Source organism: Schistocerca cancellata, chromosome 7, assembly GCF_023864275.1.
Source record: "Schistocerca cancellata isolate TAMUIC-IGC-003103 chromosome 7, iqSchCanc2.1, whole genome shotgun sequence".
In the NCBI taxonomy this organism is placed as follows: Eukaryota; Metazoa; Arthropoda; class Insecta; order Orthoptera; family Acrididae; genus Schistocerca; species Schistocerca cancellata.
This window is the reverse complement of record NC_064632.1, coordinates 32,703,188-32,726,027: the sequence shown is the minus strand read 5'-3', so window position 1 is coordinate 32,726,027 and position 22,840 is coordinate 32,703,188. Positions and strand designations below refer to the sequence as shown.

General features: G+C 39.6%; 2 protein-coding genes across 2 annotated transcripts in view; one reads left to right on the top strand and one right to left on the bottom strand.

Moving 5' to 3' along the window:
• LOC126091894 (ATPase family AAA domain-containing protein 2-like) overlaps window positions 1-18,396 on the bottom strand; it is a 222,379-nt gene extending 203,983 nt beyond the window's left edge. The window contains exons 1-2 of the mRNA XM_049907190.1: window positions 17,932-18,396; window positions 17,648-17,813 (exon numbers count right to left, since the gene is read on the bottom strand). Of these exons, the coding sequence (XP_049763147.1) occupies window positions 17,648-17,813; window positions 17,932-18,015 (250 nt within the window). The 5' untranslated portion in view covers window positions 18,016-18,396. The remainder of the gene's footprint in view (window positions 1-17,647; window positions 17,814-17,931) is intronic.
• A 142-nt stretch (window positions 18,397-18,538) lies between these two features.
• Window positions 18,539-22,489, top strand: LOC126092338 (replication factor C subunit 1). The gene has a single exon (XM_049907876.1). The coding sequence runs from the start codon at window positions 18,724-18,726 to the stop codon at window positions 21,820-21,822; it is 3,099 nt and encodes a 1,032-aa protein (XP_049763833.1). The 5' UTR covers window positions 18,539-18,723; the 3' UTR covers window positions 21,823-22,489.
• Window positions 22,490-22,840: the final 351 nt, after the last annotated feature.

Sequence of the window (22,840 nt, the reverse complement as noted above, 5' to 3'; positions counted from 1 at the left end):
CGTATGGCATACGCAAACAATGAATATGTGGATATACTTCTGGTCCTTGGTGCATCTGATAACCGGGCTGGTGTTTCCGCTTGGAATATGCTGCTAGGTATCATCGTCGACGCCATCCAGATAAAAATGTGTTTTGTCGTCTACAGCTGTGCCTTTGGGAGTCAGGTTCTCACGCAACACCCGCATCCTGCAGATCACCATCATCAGCAGATGCGATTCTGTGAATGGTTCCAACAACAGGAAGCCAACGATGACTTTGTGAACACTGTAATATGGTCGGATGAAGCAGCATTCACTCGTGAGGGTGTCTTTAATATGCACAATGCCCACCGCTGGTGTGAAGTTAACCCGCATGTCATCCGTGACCGTGGATATAAAGTTCACTTTGGTATCAACGTCTGGGCCGGAATATTGGGTGACAGGTGTCTGGGGACCCTATATGTTGCCTGACCAGTTGACTGCAGGAAAGTATCATTAATTCCTCGCAAACTATCTGCCTGGTTCCAAAATGATGATGCACCTCCACACACTGGAATTAATGTGAGAAAGTATTTGGACAGAACATTTCCAGGGAATGGCTCGGACGTGAAGATCCAGTTGTATGACCACCGCGTTCACCTGGCCTAAATCCCTTTGATTTCTTCCTGTGGGGACACCTGAAGGAGCACATGCACTCTACTTCACTGACGAACATGGAAGAATTGGTAGCATGTGTTCATGCTGCTCTTGTTACTGGGGACACAGCTTTGCTGCGGAGGGTCAAGAGCTGTATGATCCGGCGAGTTGTGCAATGTTTGGATGTGCTGGGAGGTTGCTTTGAGCATCTGTTGTTCTGATGCATAGCGTATTCTGTATTCTGTTGTGAAGGTCATGTTATCAATAATGTTGTTGTTGTTGTGGTCTTCAGTCCTGAGACTGGTTTGATGCAGCTCTCCATGCTACTCTATCCTGTGCAAGCTTCTTCATCTCCCAGTATCTACTGCAACCTACATCCTTCTGAATCTGCTTAGTGTATTCATCTCTTGGTCTCCCTCTACGATTTTTACCCTCCACACTGCCCTCCAATGCTAAATTTGTGATCCCTTGATGCCTCAGAACATGTCCTACCAACCGATCCCTTCTTCTAGTCAAGTTGTGCCACAAACTTCCCTTCTCCCCAATCCTATTCAATACCTCCTCATTAGTTACGTGATCTAACCACCTTATCAATAATACGGACACATTATTATTGTCATTGGTTGCTAATGTGGAACTTTGAGTGCTAATATTACATGTGGCATAAATGACAGGTAGATGATGTGTTATTGTAATGTGCTATCATCTTTAGCGCTCAACTGTCTGTTTCTTATTTGTCTAACCACGTATCTTATGTTCAGCATTACAGAATGTTGCAAACTTACGATACATTTGACCTAAGAATCAGTGTATGTTACAGTATGAAATTAGCAAAAAATGCGCCCCAACCCGGACCAAACCCTCAACCTCCTGCATGCAAACCCATAATTCCATCCACTGCACCAACCATACAGCACAACTAATATGTGCTGACAAAGGGAGTTACCATACATGTTGTTACAGTGTTCCCAAATTGCCACTCCTTAACGTCCTTTTTCTGCCGAATGTACTCACCGGGACCGAAATTTTCTGAGAGACACTTACTTTTCTATCGCTGGCATGTGAGGAGTCGCGCTGCGAAGCTTGAGTGCAAGAATTTCGCTTCACCCTATATGAGTCCAGAACATATCTGCAAACTCCACCTGACAGCCTTCCATAATCAGCACGGTTCTTAAAATAACCCTGGTAGCCATAAAAGGGAGGGGATTGCTGGAAACCAAGTTTCCTGAAGGGCAATGCAGAACGCAGGGGAGGAGCCTAAGAGATGTCGTAGCTCAGCCAGGTGGTGAAAAATAATGTTAAAATTCCACTGGAGAATCATGCTGTATACTTTGGGGGCACGAAGGGACCAAAAAGGCAGGTTGTGTCCCAGGGTTATCTGCTGCATCATCCGGTTGAGAAGTGAAGTTATCAATACACACACGATCTGAGAAATATTGTGTGGTGCGATCTTGTGCCTCAGGCGCCACCAGGACTGCTGCAGCAGCCACAGAAGCAGAACATGTGGGATCCGGTGGCAAGGGGGCCACTAGAATTTCCTTAGTTTTGGAAGACTCCTTTTTTGTCTTTCCTTTCTTTATGGGGCTTGGATGACTCGGAGGGCTTCCCTGAATTAGTTTCAGGACTTAAAGAAGAAAGTGAAGTCCTACGACCAGCAGCATGTGGCTCCTTCAGCCGCTGGCTGGTATCTAGTTGCAGACCAGCAGAAACCTCGTAGGGGAGTGTCACAAGCGACCTATTCCTGATGTGAGAAGCCAGACGAGGGTGATGCATCTCTGGTTAGGGGACGGGGATTGGCATCCCAGATGGGTGGAGAGCCGTTGCTCCCAAAGTGGTTGTCGGGAAGCAGCAGGAGGAGAGCTCGCATCCATCAGGGGGGCAGGCATGGTCAAGCAGTCCTGAGGGCTCAGTATGTGATGCATAATGGGTGAGAGTGTCATCAGCAGAGAGGGCAAATTCCTCATAGTGGTAGTGTATGACATTGTCATGTGAGAAGGATGTAGATATTCATACTTTTCCTTAATCTTTTAGTATGTCAGTCTGTCGACAGTCTCATATTCCTGAACGTTTTTCTCTCTCTGAAAGACAGTGCAGTTTGTTTAGCAGGGAGAATGGTCCTCTCCACAATTGAGGTAGACAGGGGGAGGAACACAAGGAATGTTTGAGTGCAACGGTCGTCCACAATCTCTATGGTCTGGGCTGGCATCGCAATGCGAAGATGTGACCGAATTTCATATATTTGAAGTACAGCATAGGAGGCAGTACATACAGTCTCAATCACATTGATGTACCACCAAGTTGACTTTTTCAGGCAACAAATTGCCCTTAAGCCAATATGAAGATCCCAATGGCAACCCTATTGCCCTATGGACATGACAGACACAGTGTACACCCAGTCGCTCCAAGTTGGTGTATAGCTCATCATCGTACTGACGGCCACAATGGAAAATAATCCCGAATGACTGTCACAGGAACGTCACCCAGCTTGTCACAAGCAAGCAACGACCGTGACTTCACAAGAGGATGCGGTTTTAATCAAAACTGACCCACTCTTTATTTTGTAGATGACTGCAACATCCCCAAACTTGTCTTCTGTAGTCTCTACAAATAATATAATAAAGGCTTTATGGCCAAAAAGAACCCCCACTTATCCTTTTACAAACCAGGTATAGTGGGAAGTATTTCTCTGCTTGTTGCTTAACTCCTACATCCCTCCCATGGCACAGCTAGGGAAGGTCTTACCTCTCTGTGTTGAACGAGTTCTTCCCTTCTGATGAGACGGGCTGCACCACCTACAGTGGGAGAAAGCTTCATCCACTTCATACACAAGTTATCCACCACAGTCCACCCTCTCCAGACGAGGGCTCTCCCCATGGGCGCCATCCAGCCTTGGCAATGGCTACCTGGCCAGTTATCCATTGCTTGGAATCCCCACAACCCAGTCATAATGGGTACGTACTCTTCAGCATACATGGGGAGGTTTCAGCTCAGGCATCAATCTCTGCATGCTCAGGGGCTACCACCATGCAGGTACTTGACAACCTCCCCCTCCATGATGGGATGGTTTAGGGCGTATTACCTTATTCGAAAGGAAGGGTACTAAAGTGGAAAGGCACAAAAGTTGAACAGACACCACTCTGGGTGGCCTTCCCTAAATAATCTACACTTCTGAAAATTTTGGAAAAAGTGGTGGCAGGCCAAACCCAACAATGGGGACCATGTATGTGACACCCTCGGGCGAGGGGGGGGGGGGGGGGGGGCACGACTACATGGTTCTCCTTGAAATTAGATGGCGCATAGGAGTCTAAATGGCATTAGTAGGTGGGTAAAGCTATAAAAACTATAATTAGTCATAGTAGTGAGCCTAGAACACTAGTCAAAGAGATAACAAACATAGTGTAAAGGTAAAATGAACAATTCCAACAACCCTCCTTTTTTTAACAGGCCTTTCAATAAGAATTTCTAAGGTAACTGGCGTCCATGGTCAAATATTATATCTCAACCACCAGGATGTTACAGCACGTTATGCGTAGAACGCATCCTACAGCCTGTGCTGTATCTGCTAAAATGTCAGTGAGTTTAGATGATAAATGCACATTACAAGGTAAGGGGTTAAAAAACTGAAATTTGGTAAAGTGAGTGCAACTTGTTGTGGGACTGGTGCTTAACTGATGACTGCTGAAAGACAGTGGTCAATACATAGTATAGTTAAAAGATTAAAAGGCGAGGTGGATGACAGGCAGTCGCCCAAACCATAGCAAGGGTGTTTAATATCCTTGGGCTTGTTCCCATGGATAGATGAGCAGTTTTCAAGGCGAAATAATAGAACATTACTGTGCATAACAAAGTTGGGTTCATCCAAGGGAACAGAATAGCTAAAAGGCCTGAGTAGTAGAGTTGCAGTCTTGGCAACATCACCAGCAGCCTCACTCCCTGACACACCAACATGTCCATGAACCCATGCAAACAACACAATGGTACCAGCACCAATGAGGCAGTGATGGCATCCCTGGTTTCTTGTACTAAAGGATGGCTTGATTAATGACATAGAGGCTTCAGATAATGCAGGGAATCAGAGAATATGACAGATTTATACATTCTGTGTTGCTGGATATACAACGTGACCTGATAAAGAAAAAGAAGCTCTGCAGTAAAAATCAAGCAATGGTCTAAAACGCAGTATATAGAAACCTCTTCAGCAACAACATAGGCATACCCCATTCCTTGGTCATCCTTAGAGCCATTGGTGTAAATAAGGGGGCTCTCCCCAAACAATAAATCTCCAGAAATGTCAAGTAATTGATCGAAGCCACAGTAGTTTTCCTTAGAAGCGAAGTAACTTCAAGATGGACATGGACCTCTGCAGGGAACCAAGGAGGTGGAAATGACACTCACCCCTTCAGAAATGTCACAGATAATGCAAGACATAGACTCGTAGTAGAATTCAAAAGCGAAGCACGGTTGGCAATAAGGAAGTAGAGTTTGCCTCATATTAGCGATCGACAGAGTTATAAAAAAACAAAGTATCGTGTGGGTTGCAAGAAATAGTAGGCAAGTGCATTCACGGAGAACACTGTACGAAATGACAGCACAATCTGACAGTTTCGGCATGGAGGTTTCTAACTGGACCAGTGAGTAATGTGGCTTTAGCCGAACGGATTCCACAGTTGTGAATCACAATAAAGTGACTGAAGGTGGATGGCCATGACTATACAATGCATCCGTAGTCCAGCCTCGAAAGGCCTAAGGATCAATACAAATGAACGAAGATTATTTAGTCTGCTTCCCATGAAATGCCATTTAGAATGCACAATATATTCAGAGAATGGATACATCAAGTTGCCAAGTAGCACATACATGAAGACAAACAGTTTCCTATCAATTGTTAACCAAAAGAATTTTATAGTTTCGGCGAACAGAAGAGCAATAGGTCCAAGGTGCAAGGACAGTGGAAAACATTTCTTTCCCCTCCAGAAACTCACACAGACAGTTGTTTCGCGGAAAAACAGAAGCAGTTGCCTATGCTCTGTGAGTAGATGTGACCAAAACTGTCCTTGATTTGCCCTTTGAGTAATCAGGTTCACTGAGAGCTGCAACAGACGAGAAAACTGTCGACTAATAGTGAACCTGAAATGCATGGTGGGAGGCACCCAATAATGGGATTGATTTCTGCGGTAAATTAGGTTCCCCTCAGTGCAGACCCCTGAGAAATCCCCTTCTGAATAAAACAGAGGTGTACATTATAAACCAAGTCTTTCAAGTATTTGCTAATAAAGTGGAGCAGGACACTTTGGAAGCCCTGCCGCGCAGCCAACAGTGGATTCCTGTCCTCCAGCAAGTGTCATAAGCCTTTCCAAAGCAAAAAATAAGACTATGTTTTCACACTTCTGCAGAAAGTTGTCCATAATGTGGGTCAACACGATGACAAGGTGGTGAACTGCAGAGTGATGCCTACTAAAGCCACATTATACTTTTGTTACAATTTCTCAGACTCAAGCCACCATACCAACCGCCCACTGATCGTTCGTTGCAACACCTTGCAGACAACAGTGGCAGAGCTACCCTTTTCTTCGTTTTAAACCCCCTCTTAAGGGGGAAAAATCTTTTGAGAAGAACATGGAAACTGAATTTTTACATCATTTTAATTTCTAGTTAACATTTTGGTTAGATGTTGGATTCATATTGGCATAAGAATGCAATAAAGTGTTTACTTATAATTATGAGTCTTGGCTGCAAACAATGCATCGTTTCAAGATACTTTTGTACATTTTCCACGCACAGATTTCTTTTAGGTGTCATATTATTCATGATGTTCATACATTTTGAATCTTTACACTGCTGTCTATGTTTTGTAATCACTGATATAAAAATTTATTTTGTTGCTATTAGTTCTGAATATTTCATAACCATCTGGCAGATCTTGACAAAATACCACAATAAGAGCATACAATTTTGTTCAAAAAAAGGATGTACATAGTACTAGTATTTACTTTAAATCCTAAAATAGTATATGCAGTGTTCTACAATTGCAATATATGTAATATAATTGTGATGTACAGCAGCTGCCTGAGACTGCAGTCATGAGCGTGTGAGTTGCATTTGCGCGTGCGCACATGGGTATGGGTATGGGTGTGTGTGTGTGTGTGTGTGTGTGTGTGTGTGTGTGTCTTTCATCTAATTTTGATGAAGGCCCAACTAACTGGCTGAAAGCTATATTTGTGACATGCTTTTTGTTGTGCCTAGTGTATAGTGAATAAGTAAGCATAGTGAATACCAAGTGACAGTAATATCTTAAAATTTCTTGTTCATTCTAAATACACTTTTAAAATGTACGTCTCCTAACAAAATTTCGTATATATAATACCTGACAATTATCAAAGATTTGTCAGGTTGCAGCTACATCACTAGCAGAAGTTTGACTTCTATATACACAGTAACTCTGTCAGATTAGATTAGATTAATACTTGTTCCATAGATCATGAATACGACACTTCGTAATGATGTGGAACGTGTCAGGTTAATAAAAGATGTCTGTACAAGATATTACATTACACAAAATATTGCATGACACCAATGTTTAAGTTGAGCGAGTGACTTTATAAGTATAGATGTAATGTGTGATTAAGAGAGATATTTTACCGCATGGGTGGGCAAACGGCAGCCTGTGACCAATTTTAATCTGGCCCATGGAAGAAATTCTAGGTGAACATAAAATGAATGTATTCTTACATAACACACATCTTGAGGCATAATTTGATGGCGTGAAATATCAGGAAAGGGATGCCATTCACATCGGTGCATTACCCCACAAACATCAACATCATGGACTCCATAGTTTGATCTCTGCATGAGGAGCGTTCCCGTCATGCCATGAAGAGGCAGCCTGCGAGTTTAGATAAGTGTGTGTATCAGGTCTGTGGGTCGAAAATGGTTGTCTGCACCTGTTTTATTGAATAGCAAAACAGATTAAATTTTATTTTGGACAACTCCAACTCTTTGGACAGTTTTTTTGATTAAAAAAATCGTTGTGTGCACATAAAAAGACAGGCGGAGGGATTATGCACAGCGTATAATGTTACGCTCCAGCCAATAGCGTCATTCTGCCACGTCTGTTCGTAGCACGCACTTCAGATCACATACATTTAGTGTTGTATTCATTTTATTTCAGTTATAATGAACATATTTGGCTACTGAGGTACTGACCTCAACTGTTTTGCACTCTAGCTACAACAAACTACGATTCATTATAAATGACCTAAAGCAAACACTACAAGTATTCTGCTGAGTGACAGCTATAGTTTTCCAACCATATAAATTTTTAAAAGGAGAGTCACAAGCAGAAACAGTGGCCCAATGCAGCACTCACCCCACCACAATGCCGATTACCACAGAAGGCAACGGATTGAGTGCACAGCATGGGACGATATAGAGCACAATGGTGACGCCATAGAGTATTCTTCATTCCCTCTGTGTAGAGCATATAACAGAGCCACCTATTTACTACATCATTAGTGGCACAATGGCCCTCTCTGAGCCTTGCCCTTCTGTGGAAGTTTATTTTGGTCTTTCCTGTTTAGTGACGAAAAATTATGAATTCTACTTTCCATTAAATCCTCTTCCCACCCTAGCTTTGGTCTTTCAAGCTCCCTGTTTCCTTCAGGGACTCCACTGAGTATCTTCTTAATCTATCCGTCACTGGCTCTCAGTATATCTCCTACATATTCCAGCCTTTTCATCTTAATGCAACTGACAAAGTCTGGTTCATTTTACAAATTATATGATTCCTTGTCGAATCTCTTTCTCCAGAAACCAGTAGTTCTTAGACAGGAATGCCCTCTTGGCCTGCGCTAGTCTGCTTTTGATATCCTCCTTGCTCCATCGATAATGGGTTATTTTGTTTCCGAGGTAGCAGTTCCTTAACTTTGCCTACTTCGTGACCACCAAGTTTGATGTTAAGTTTCTCATTTATGCTGCTTCTGATTACTTTTATCTTTTCCTGATTTCCTCTCAATCTATATTCTGTGCTCACTGGACTGTTCATTCCACTCAACAGATACTGTAATTCTTCACTTTCACTGAGGATAGCAATGCCACCAGTGAATCTTATCATATCCTTCTTCTTGAATCCACTTTTGACCATTTCTTTCATTTCCATCATTGTTTCTTCGAGGTATAGATTGAATAGTTGGGGGCAAAAGACATCCATGTCTTTCATCCTTTTTAGTGCAAGTACTTCTTTCTGGGTCTTCCAATCTCACTGTTCCGTCTTGGTTCCTGTACATATCGTATATTACCAATCTTTTTCTCAGAATTCCTAACATCTTGTACTATTTTACACTGTTGAACACTTTTTCTAGGGTGACAAATCCTAAGTATGTGTCTTGATTTTTCTTCAGTTTTGCTTCAATTATCAGCCACACTGTCAGAACTGCCTCTCTGGTGCCTCAATCTTTACTAAAGCCTAACTGATCAGTTAAAAGATCCTCTCTTTTCTTTTCCATTCTTCTGTATATTATTTTTGTCAGCAGTTTGGATGCATGAGCTGTTTAGCTGATTGTGTGGTAATTGTCTCATTTGTCAGTTCTTGCAAACTTCAGAATTTTGTGGATCATATTTTTCCGGCTCTGATGGTATATTGTCAGGCTCGTACATTATACACACCAATGAGAATAGTGGTTTTGCTGCCACTTCCCCAAAAATGAGAGAAATTCCAATTAAATGTTATCCATCCTTCCTGCCGTATTTGAGCTTAAGCTACCCAAAGCTCTTTTACATTCAGATCTAATAGTGGACCCTTATCTCTTCTGTGTCAACTTCTGTTTTTTCTTCTACCAAGTCATCAGAAAAGTCTTCCCCTTCACGGAGGCCTTCAATGTACTCTTTTCACCTATCCACTCTCTCTTCTGCCTTTAACAGAGGAATTCCCATTGCACTCTTAATGTTATCACCCTTGCTTTTAATTTCACCAAAGGCTGGTTTGACTTTTCTATCTGCTGAGTCATCCTTTGGACAATCATTTCTTTTTTGGTATCCCCACATTTTTCATGCAGCCATTTTACCTTAGCTTCCCACACTTCCTAATTACTTCATTCCTAAGTGACTTATTTCTGTATTCCTGAATTTCTCTGAACATTTTTGTACATCCTCCTTTTGTCAATCAACAGGAGTACTTTTTGTTTTACCCATGGTTTCTTCACCATTACCTTCCTTGCACCTATGTTTTTCTTCCCAGTTCCTGTGACTGTCCTTTTCAGAGATGTTCATTCCTCTTCAACTGAATTGTGTATTGAGCTACTCATTATTGCTACTTATCTATAGCCTCATTGAACTTCCAGCATATCTCTTAATTCCTCAGTATTTCTGTATCCCACTTCTCTGCATATACAGAAATACTAAGGAATGAAGATCATGTGCTTAAAGTTCTCTGAGGCTATAGATACTGTCACTTATCTCTAGATTTATCTTTCTAGCAAGTCTTTCAAGATTTGTATTGGTCCTTCATCATTCTTGGTGTTCTTGCAATTACACCATTATCATCTACATATGCCAGCACCTGAACTGATTTCTTTTAACTTTTTTAAAGAATATATTACACAGAAGGCTAGATGATAAATTCCAATCTTACATCAATTTTTGTGGTCACAGCACTTGACAACATTTTCTACATTGACTGAAGGTAGCCATAACTAAATTGATCAGTTTATTAGCAATCTCAAACTCTTTCACTGCTATACAGGATGTCCCAACAGGAATGGTCAGTATTCATGGATATGACAGTAAAGATAATTCGAATAAAAATAAAAAAAATCTAGTAAACATGGGCTCTAAAATGCATACCTTAAGAGCTAAGAGCTCTTGTTCATCTTTGCGACTGTGAAACATCTCTTCTACTGAATGAATGTTCATAGCTGATAACCCAAGCATTTCGGAGTCATTCTTTACTAGACAATATTTCTAGTTTTTGTCCGTACCACACCCCCCCCCCCCTCCAAAATATGATAAGCAAAGAACTTTAAGATGAGATTTGTTTCATAGTACTGAAGATGAGGAAGAGCTCATAGCTCTTAAGGCATGCTCTTTACAGTCTATATTTACTAGTCTTTTTTTGCTTTGAATGGTCTTTCCTGTCATATCCCTGGATGTTGACCATTTGTCCTGTGACACCCCGTGTACTTCTTTCAATACTGTCATAGGCTGAAATGTCAACAAAAAGGTGATGTGTATCAATTCCGAATTGTTCAATTTTTCTAGTATTTGCTGTACCATGAAGATCTGTTCAATAGTAGACCTTTCTTGATGAGATACACATTTACAGACACTAACAATGCTTTCAAAATTAGTTGTAAATCAACTAAAGAGAAAGTTGGAAAACATTTTACATGCAGTACGTAGTAGGTAAAGTCCTCTACATTCATAGTGTGCCATGATAGCATCTTTCTTGATTACTAGTCATTCCATTAATGAAGGATACTTTATCTGAAAGTCTCCCCCCCCCCTCCCCCCCAGTTATACCCATAATTATCAGTCACATGTCACCTTAGTTTGAAAATATTTGTTATTTGTTCTCTAAATCTCAAATTTCACAAACCAATATACACTAAAACTAATATGAGACTGATATTTTAAAAAGGTTGTAAGAAATGCAATGTGCAAAAATTAGTGACTTGAGATCTTTCTTGACCAACGGAACTAAGTATTATCCATGCAAACCAAGATGACATTCTGTGTGGTGGTTTATGGGAGCAACCGTAAATGCACTTTTCATTTACATTCATTGCCATCCACCACCGCACTGTATCATCTTAATTTGAGCAGATACTACACCTACAAACTTCTGTCAACAGTTATCACACTGCCGTCATACGTGAAACTGAACAATATGTAAAAAGGTATAGTATTTCATCAGTGCAGACTTCGGAGTTTTCCAACCACTCCTTAGGGAAACAATCAAATGAATATAAGGGATACAGCAGGTTTGTTAAAATTAATCTAGGTCAGAAATGTAAGTAGAGAATACAAATATCTGCATTTCATGATGTTACAACAAAGGTAGCTGCAAAACACGAATGAATTAAATTAAGTACCATTATTTGCTGTAGTAACACAGCTGTTCTTTTTCTTCAGTTGTGTGAGTTATATACTGGAAACTGCCACCAAGATAATATTCCAGTTGCAGATGTTAAATACATTTTAAAAGATCATACCTTGATTATATTAATGAACACTAAAATGCCCCCACAATAAACAAAACATTGAAACAGTTCTTTATCAGTTACATCAGATGTGTATGAACCAGAAGTGACAAGAGCCAGAAATTCTCCACATAACAAGACGAAGGCTGTAGGGCTCTATGGGAGAAACTAGTGAAGTTATTTAGTATTCTTGATCAGCAACTGCTCAGTACCGTAATAACATAACTTTTTGCTACACAATTGTACTACATAAATAATTCAAATGGCTCTGAGCACTATGGGACTTAACATCTATGGTCATCAGTCCCCTAGAACTTAGAACTACTTAAACCTAACTAACCTAAGGACAGCACACAACACCCAGCCATCACGAGGCAGGGAAAATCCCTGACCCCACCGGGAATCGAACCCGGGAGTGGGAAGCGAGAACGCTACCGCACGACCACGAGATGTGGGCATAAATAATTCAAACATGGACACCAATCCTATGAAGAATTCCCTTTCCATCACGAAGATCAGTTCTGTTCAACAAAAAAGTATAACTTATTCACCAGAATATTTTTCACTGGCTTAGAATGAAGGAATAGGTACTGAAAAGCAGTGCTTGCACACCCTGTGTCAAAATAACTCATCTGCATCTGCACACATACCAAACAAGACACCGTATGGTGCACGACTTGTACTGCTACAAGTCTTTTCATTTGCTGTTTCACTCACAAACAGAGTGAGCGAGAAATGACTCTTTATGCCTCCGTACTGTGAAGTAACGGGTGAGCTGTGTCGCCCTGAAAATGTTCTAAGTACGGAGTTGGCGTGGCGGTGCTGTGGCCTCTCGGCAGGCCACGGCTCATCGGCGGCCGCATGGTGCTGAATGTTAGCTAGGGTCCAGGGACTGCGTAGCTGGGAATTCCACGGTGACGCTGTGTCGATGAAAGAGACATGCAGGGAGTGCTAAAGATGGCGGACTTTGTAAACCCTTAATGGCAGCCATTTCATAGTTTGTATAGAAATTAATAGTAGCCAGATGAATCATGATACCTCAGCAAGAATAACGTACCTTACCTTTGCACGACGATTCTGATCATGTAATCGGATTTTCAATATCTTTATTAGTTTAAAGTTTAGTATCTGACGATAAATTATACAAGTGACACCCAGTAACGAACTTCCAAAATCCAAATGGTTCACTCAATTTTGTCAATCAATGTGTCTTTAGAAAGCTATTACTGTAAACCTAAACTGGTATAAATTACAGGCATGTAACTTGAATAGTACAGAAGTTATTGGAGGTCAAAGTGGCCGATTACCATCGATCACGTCAGGCCATAAGTACTCCATAATTACATGAAAAAATGAAAGCAGCATGTTTTAAATATATTTATTCATCTATGTCTTTGTTTATATCCGAGATATACTATTCATGAAGAAATTGGTCAATTATTTACTGTGTTTAGAAAGCACAGAGACAGGCTAAAGGCCTACTTTGTTTCTATTCTTTTGATATATGTTTATTGAATTATTTATGCATTTAATACTGTGTGTTAAGAGCGTGTTTACGGTCCATCCATAGGAATGTTTATTTAATTTCAAGTTATTTAAATGTAAATCCAGTATTTCAAATGTGTTTCAAAATGTTGGTGAGTGTGCGTTGGCTTGGACCCATGACGGGAGTGCTATCACCAATCACAGTGTTCGTTACTAAGGGCGGCGACTACTGAAGTGAATGGAAGGGTGAGTTCTGAACAGTACATTGCGAGGGACACAGTATGGGACAGGACACGAGAGAGTCCGGGGCAGTACAGTGGGATGGATGCACGGTCGTGGGAAACTTTGAGAGCGGAGCAGTTTGCGCATGGTTGCGGGAAATAGAAATACTTTGTAGTGCTAATTTGTGCACTTGTGAGATTTCCGTGTGTTGGACCACTGACAATAATAAGTGTTTTACAGTAATAAAGGGCATTCTTAAAGGTACTTCTGCTATCATACCCATCATTTAAAGTCATTAAAATAGTACTTTTAGAATTTACTTAATTGCAATCTTTCATTTATGAATTTCTATATACCATTCAAAATTTGCAACTGCCAAGTGATAGGAACCTTCGACCATTCGATTCATGTGTACATTCATATTGTATTCTGTAGACTCAGCAGTATTTGGCTTGTAATGCAGCAAGTATGTATTCCAGCCCCTAGACAACGAAACCAGCCAAAATTTTTAATATTTCAACTTTGAGTCAGAGGGTACATAGTTGAGGGCCACACCACATTTCATTTTCAATTTGAAAGCCCGCAGTACAAGCCCCACTCTCTCTAATCCTGTTTTCATGGTTTGTACACGAAATGTGAATTAGTTCTGCAGTCGGCTTCAAATGCTGGTTCTCTCTCAAAAAACAAAAATTGCCCTCCTTCCAGTGATTCCCATTTGAGTTTCCAAAACATATCCATAAGACTTTTATGTTGTACAAGATTCTCCCAATAAACCAAAGTTGACCATTTGCCTTCCCTACTACAATCCTCACCTGCTCAATCCATTTTATATTGCTATGCAATGTTGCATCTAGGTATTTAATTGATGTGACTGCGTCAAGCAGCACACTACTAATACTGCATTCAAATACAGGGTGTACATAAAGTCCAAGAACACTTTCAATTATTTATTGCACAAGAACTAAACATTGTACAGATGTCATACACATTGCATTTAGAAGAGAAACTCTGAAAGTTTTTTTATTACAAACATTCAATATGCGAACCATGAGTGACCCAGCAGATGTCAATATGGTAATCGAATTCTTGTCATACCCGCCCCAGCATGACATCGTCGACTGTGGCAGTCGCTTCCCGTATTCTCTCCCAGAGCTCTGCTACATCATGAGGTAGAGGCGGTACATACACCAAATCTTTGTGTCCCCACAGAAAAAAGTCACACAGAGTAAGATCTGATGATCATTGAGGCCATTTCATGAAACAACACACAGAAAGCTTGCTCTGCACCTGAACTCGCCATGTTTGGAACTAGTGCTGACTAGGCTATCAGCAAATTACCAAACCACACTGTGGCGGTATACATGGGGGGAGGGAGGGGGGGGGGGGGGGCACCTTCAGGGTTTCTTTTCAAAATGACATATGTATGATATCTGTACAATGTTTGGCTCTTGTACAATAAATAATTAAAAGTGTTCCCAGACTTTATGTACAACCTGTATTATGTGTTAGTTTTTCCTACTCATCTGAATTAAACTTACATTTTCTACATTAAGAGCTAGTTGCCATTCATCACATCAACTAGTAATTTTGTCTAACTCACCTGATATCCTCCTAAGTCACTCAATGACAGACACCTTCCCATACACATCATCACCAGCAAGCAGCCACAGACTACTGCTTACCCTGTCCGCTAGATCATTTGTATATACCTAGAAAATAACTGCTGTCCTATCACATGTCCCTGATGCACTTCTGGTGAAGCACTTGTCTCTGGTGAACAGTCACTATTGAAGACAGCATACTGGGTTCTGTTCTTTAAGAAGTATTTGAGCCACTTACCAGGGAACCTAATCTGTGTGCTTGTACCTTTGTTAACTATCTGCAGTGTGGCACTATGTCAAATGCTCTACACAAAGCCAGTAACGTGGAATCTGCCTGTTGTCCATCACCCATCCCTGAGAATATCTTTAAGGATTTCCTCAAACCGATGCCATATTACAGGTGATACCAGAGGTGTTCATTTCAATGAACAAAAATATTTCCCACATTAAAAGTAAATATATAAATCACCTTTATTCCCGATACTAAAATTATGTACATAATAGTGATTCTCTGATCATTATGGTACCAGAGGTGGTTATGCTTTCCCCTCAGCCAACGTTTGAACTGATTTACCCTGTTAGTTATTGGAGACACCCACACTTTATAACATGGACTTCAAACATCCACTACTCTGCAAAGCACTGTGAAATGCATGGTACGATAGCCTACCATACGTTAGGGTATCTTTCCATTCCATGATGTATGGAGCTTAAATGCCTCTGTGCACACTGTAATTAGTCAACCCTTGTCTTTGCAGTCCCTATGGAGACGTACAGGGAGATGCTTTATAATATTAGGACTTCCACTTAATACTGGATCTTGGGTCTATGTCAAGTAGGCTTTCACAGGATAGCTGGAATCTTATCTTCAAGCACCTGCCAATTCTATTTCTTTCAGTGTTTCTGTAATGCTCCCTTGCCATTTAAAATGAAAGATGTGACCATTTGTGCTGCCCTTCTTTGTAACTACGCAAACTTGGTGTATTAGAGTACCATATACAAATTATTGGTGAAGGTGTGACAAGAAGACTTGGAGGATTCAACATCAAACTTTTAGATTTGTAGTCTGGCACCCGTTATAATGAGTGGCAGATTCTGCGGCCCGGAAATTGCATATGACACATCAATAGCAAAAGTAAATACTGAAATTAATTTCACTATTTAATTTTCTTCTTGTAGAACACTTAACCAGGGCACTCTAATAGCAGTGACTTAGAAAATAATTTTATGAGGTGAGATAACGAAGTATAGCCTATGGCATTCACAGACTTGAGTGTGCTATTTCCACTTCCTATAACCTTGGCTGTAGTAATAAATTTATACATAGAATATGGCAAGCTTTGACATATGCCGAAAAAGGATAAATTGGATGCGAGTTGGCAAAGCAAGGAATAAGAATACAAAATAATAACTGTGGTAACAGTCTAATGAGGCCAGGCTAGTCATTGTAATCAGTTGTTCCATGTTTGAAACATCTAAATATGACAACACGAATGCTGCTCCGTGACGTGTTACAGCCAAATCTAATTTTGAACAGAGTATGTCACTGCTCTGCATTTAACACACTGTTGTTTACAAAAAACTAAAATTGCAATTTAAACTAAGAAACAGTGTAGTAAGTAACAGAGAATCCTCTCAAAAGTTTTGTGATATGTATTATAGACATACGGTTACTGTAAATCAACTATGAAAAACCTTGGAGACGGCACATGATGTACATCCCTTGTGATTTATGTGCAGAAACTAGTTTTTGAGAAACAAAGAAATGAGGGAAGATCATATGCAAAGCAATAATTGTGGTAAGAGAAAATTTCTGCAATAATAGAGAAATTATATTTTGATGGACATCGCAAACTATGCAAGTAATTCTAATGAGAACGACACATTCACCATAACTGCCAAAGTTACAGCCAAAAACTCAATGCATATATTATATCAAGATCTAGCATTAAGATGATGCAAACGTTAACAAGGCATATTGTAACAGAAGACTTATAAAATAACCAGTAGGTAGCAATGATAACAATGTAAATGTAAATAACTGATGACACACATTCGACAATCATCCAAAACATCATCCACCTAACAATGAAGGTGTAATCAGTTTTTTCACGATTCCAATACACAATCACCACAAAACATAGAATGCATGAAAGAGTACAATACCATGATGTGACTTAACATGAAACCTATTTCACACATCATCCATATGAAGATATAATTCATTGTATCTGTATCACTTTTTGATACACAAAAACATAATTTTTACAAACAATCAAGCAAACTTTCATCCGAATTTATGCCGAAGTGCCTTCTAACAACCTTTCTATATCATACCACTGACACCATCCATGCCATGCAACATGCTTCAATTAGTGCTCTAACTTACAGTTTAATTAGAAGCTTGGAAGTGACGAGGATATGGGCGAAGCAGAGGCCAATCATGCAGAAGACAGATAAATCAGTAATGAATACGAGGAGGATATTTTAGCAAGACTATGAAGGTAAATAGTTTCCTGTACTGCAATCTACCTTGTTTTCCATATCTGGGATGCACATTACAGTCTCCAGAATTACGTGTACGATCTTTAGTACTAAAAACAAAGCGATTTCGTAATTCTCGGCTCCAACAAGGGGACTGTTGAGGGTAGGAATCATCCTTATTGGATCCATGGTCACTGTTATCACTCCCATCGTCCTGTAACCACACCCGTAAAACGTATTCAGCATTCTTAAGTTGCACATTTCTACAATAAATATATTTCAAGTAGCTTCAATAGAAAGTGTCATTAAAACGATACACAAATCTGACTCACGTCTTCTTTTACCACCACAGAATTTTTTACTGGCATCTCTGTATCCAAATACTGACTTGTATCACCACTCCTAGTTTTCACCATTTTCAGAGACTGTATCTGTTTACTAAACTGTTGTAACAGCGATCCACAAAATTCTTCAACGCCAATAACATTCTGAGTTCTGGTGAAACAAATATGGTTCAATGGCCGATAATCACTTCCACAAAAGCAACTACAAAACAAGTAATTGCAACATAGATTCGAATACCACTTACAAAATATTGTGTTTCTTTCAGCAATTCAAAGAAAATTCACCATTTCACACACTGGGACCAGCACTCACTTCCTCAACAGACAATGGACATCCTCCGAACTCAACGTGAGTCTTTCAACAACCGAACGTTATGAAATGGCGGTAATTCGTATTGGTAATGATCAATACTCCTCTGAAACAATTCAATATTGGCATCTAAATGTCTTGGAAAAATCCATTTTACGGTGAAAACACTTGCTTTAGTTTCACTGATTCTATTTCCTGCTTTACAAGTTACATAACAAATTAAAGATTCTCAGAAACTTTATCCTGAATGCAACGGAAATACATTCCGTAGTTGTCCAACCTGTGCGCGGAAAACAAGTGAACATCGAGCCATAACCAAGTTCGTAACGCGCGAAGTACATGTCAATATTACAATTGTTTTGAGTTCTGGAGGGTGATAAATAAGTGAGTGTTTTCTGTCGCTGTAACAACAAATATACCGTGTGTCCATAACGTTCGTACAGTAGGCATCTGTTTACAGTTGATGGGATATGTCTCGCGATATCAGATCTTTTTTCGCTCCGAAAACGCTTGGTAAAGGAGAAACCTCTTTCAAGGAAAAAGTCTTGTCGAAATCGAAGCAAAAGAAAAGATTAATTTTGTCGGACTCGGATTCGGATGATGGCTCGAGCAAGCACCCAGAGGTCAAAGTTTCGAAAAAGAAAAAACTTTCCTTAAACAAGGGGAAGGAGAAAACAAATGATGAAAAAACATTAAAACCAATTAAAGTTTCAGACGTATTTGGAAGTGATCATATCAGAAGATCAACGGAGAAAACAGTGCCTACACCAAGCAAACAGGTGGCAAATAAAGTAACGGTGAATGTAAAAATTAATAGTAATGAAGATTCCCTTGAAGGTGAACTTAGTGTGCCTTGGGATGAGTTCGATGAGATCGAATCGAAGTATTGGAGCACGGATAGACAGCATGCAGTGAATGTTGACTCCTGCGATAGCCCAAAGAAAAGTGGAGAAAAAAGACGCCATGACCAAGATCAACGAAAAAAGAAGGCTGCTTCAGAAAGTGTTGTGTTGCCAACCAAGAAGAAGAAAGTATCCACAGACGAAAACAGTTCGTCTAAGGTCACTGCTGACGCTTCCCTGCCCTCCCCTTCTAGTCGTTCTGCAGTAGTAAATGACAAAGCTCAGAGTAGTGGCACAGAGGAGGTGCAAGCTGAAAAAACACCTAAGTCAAAAAAGGTAAGAGAAAGGTCAGATGAGAATGCTGATAGTAGTCAGAAAAGTAAGAAAGAGACACCTAAAGCTTCAGATCAAGGCGCTCTATCAGTTGAAAAGAAGAAGGAGCATGCAATGAATTATATAAGATACCTTAACAGAGAAGGACCAAAGCATCGTGGAAGTAAAGTGATACCAGAAGGTTCACCAAACTGCTTGGAAGGGCTTGTGTTTGTTATTACTGGTGTACTGGATTCTCTGGATAGAGATGAAGCCACAGAATTAATTAAGAAATACGGAGGACGTGTAACGTCATCACTCAGTCGTAATACAAGTTACCTACTTGTCGGCGAAGACGCTGGGCCATCAAAGCTTGAAAAAGCAAAATCATTTAATACAAAACAGCTAGATGAGGATGGATTGTTAAACCTAGTTGTAGAACGATCTACTGGAAGTGGACTTCATAGCAGCTCTAAAGAAGACACAGGCAGAAAGGATACAGAAAAAAAGTCTGGAGGAAATCTAGCAAACAAAAATACTAAACCCTTAAATTGTGATTCAACGTCTGTTGTTTCTGTACTAAAAGTGAAAAGTAATGAAGGTACTGTTCATCACATTCATTCTGCACCAGCCAGCCTTAAAAATTGTTCACAAATGTCTAGTAGTCAGAATAATGGAAATTTAATGATAAACTATTCAACACCATCATTGTGGGTGGAGAAATACCGACCAACAAGTTCAAAGCAGATTATAGGACAACAAGGAGAAAAGAGCGTAGTCAAGAAACTAAGTAAATGGCTTGAAAATTGGTACAAAAATCGCACAGGTGGGAAAAAGTTTAAACCAAGCCCCTGGGCAAAAGATGACGATGGGAGCTTCTACAAAGCTGCTCTTATTTCTGGTCCACCAGGAATTGGGAAAACAACAGCAGCCCACCTTGTTTCTAAGGAACTAGGTTTCGATATTGTAGAGTTCAATGCTTCAGACACAAGGTCAAAAAAGCTTTTACATGATGAAGTTACAGAACTTTTGTCTAGCAAGAGTCTGTATGGTCTTTTCCACGGAAAAGATGGCCGTGTAGCACCTTCTGCTAAACATGTGTTAATAATGGATGAAGTAGATGGAATGGCTGGAAATGAAGATAGAGGAGGTATTCAAGAATTAATTCAGTTGGTAAAAAGTACTCATATTCCAATAATATGTATTTGTAATGACCGTAATCATCCAAAGATTCGTAGCTTAGTAAATTACTGCTTTGACTTGCGGGTACAAAAACCAAGACTTGAACAGATACGAGGTGCTATGATGTCAGTTTGCTTTAAAGAAGGTTTGAAAATTCCACCTGATGCTCTAACTGATGTTATCACTTGTGCAAACCAAGATATTCGACAAGTTCTGAATAATTTGTCTATGTGGTATGTCAATACAAAGAACTTGTCATCAGAGGAAATCAAAACTGAGGCACAAAAATCAAAAAAAGAGTTTAAACTGGGACCTTGGGATGTCCTCAGAAAGGTATTTTCAGCTGAAGAACACAAGAAGATGTCCATACATGATAAATCTGATTTGTTTTTTTATGATTATAACATCAGCCCATTATTTGTACAAGAAAACTATCTAAATGTTGTCCCTACTGCAGCAGCAGGTAATATTGGCAAGACACTGGAACTCATTTCAGCAACTGCTGACAGTATTAGTTATGGGGACACAATTGAAAAAGCAATAAGATCAAGAGGCTCTTGGAGTTTGCTGCCAATGCAAGCAATGTTCTCAAGTGTCTTTCCTGGTGACTATATGCAAGGTTATATTAAAAGTCAGATTAACTTTCCCTCATGGCTGGGCAAAAACTCGAGATCTAATAAATTTGACAGACTCTCACAGGAACTTCATGTTCATATGAGGCTTGCAATATCTGGAAGCAAGTTAGATCTTGCATTGGACTACCTTCCTTATATTAGGGATGCAATAGTAAAACCACTTATTAGTGAAGGTGCACCTGGTGTTCCACAAGCCCTCAGTGTACTTAAGAAATATTACTTACTGCGAGAAGATTTGGAAAGTTTGCTTGAATTATCGTCATGGCCAGACCAGAGGGACCCTATGTCAATGGTGGACAGCAAAGTGAAAGCTGCTTTGACGAGAGCATACAACAAGGAAGGCATAATGATACCATATGCTGTGCACACCACTGTTAAGAAGAAGTCCGGGGCATCATTCAGCGAAATGGAAGGTGCTGAAGGTGAAGAAACATTAGAGGATGTGGAAGAAGAAGATGAAGAGACAGATGACATAAAGTCAGATGCCATGATAAAAATTGCTAAGAAGAAAACAGCAGCAGTAGAATCAGCATCAGGAACTTCTGAAATAAAGAAGGGAAAGGGCAAAGGCAAAGGAAAACCAAAACAAAGTAAATAATTGTAGTGGGGTGTTCCTCACCCAGTCAATCATATAAGACTTCTAGCATAATATGGAAGAAATCTATTATTTGAATCATCACATTGTTACATTATTACAATTATTCCCTTAAACATTATGTTACATGCTAACATTGCAAAAAGCGTTGTACTTGAGAATAACACATTAGATGGTTACTCCTTTTTGTATATTAAAGACGTGATTTTAAGGAGTACAGTGTAAAGTAAGAAAAATATAAATATCTGTGTGGAAATATTCTAAAAATTGCAGTTATTTCTGGTGTTTCTGTATTATATTGCAACTTAAGTTGTTGGAATTATAATTGGAATGTACAGTTTTTGTTTTATGTGAACTGAGTGACAACACTTAGATGAATGCATGAAAATTTTTCTTGTACTATTTATAAGTGAACAGAGCAGGTAAACTATTTTCATGCCTTTTACAGATTTAAAACTAACTTTGTTACTTAAATTGTGTTACTTGTTTGTAAAACATTTATATGTGATAAGTTTTTGGTACTTTCCTTAGATGAGGGAAATTGCAGGTTCATGACAGGTTAGGAGTGATGCACATATGCTATTCCTGATTCACTTGAAGAAATATGTTAGATTTGCCGTTTTTCCAGTCATATTTGGAGTGAAACTCAATATATTTCAATTTTTTTTTTTTTTTTTTTTTTTTTTTTTTTTTTTTTTTTTTTTTTTTTTTTTTTGGATTTGCACATGGATTTTAAACAACATCCTTCAGTCAAAGTTTCCTTTCTCAGTTACTTTGTGCAATTTACATATCCTTGTGATTTATGTTTAAATGTGTGCACAATCCTTATTTATTGGCATTAGTTACCATGTTTATCCATCTCATGCACAATAAAATACTTTTGTAAAGTAATTCCAGAATTGTCTCATTAGTGAAAGACTAGCTCATTATGTCAAGGAATCTCCAGACCAAGCTTAGTAGCTACTGCAGTTTAATGTTCCTGTATACATAAACCATTGTTGAAAAGATTTGATGAGGACAA

Excerpts from the sequence above, each read along its gene's own strand:
- LOC126092338 (XM_049907876.1), top strand. The coding sequence starts at position 18,724 with ATGTCTCGCGATATCAGATCTTTTTTCGCTCCGAAAACGCTTGGTAAA.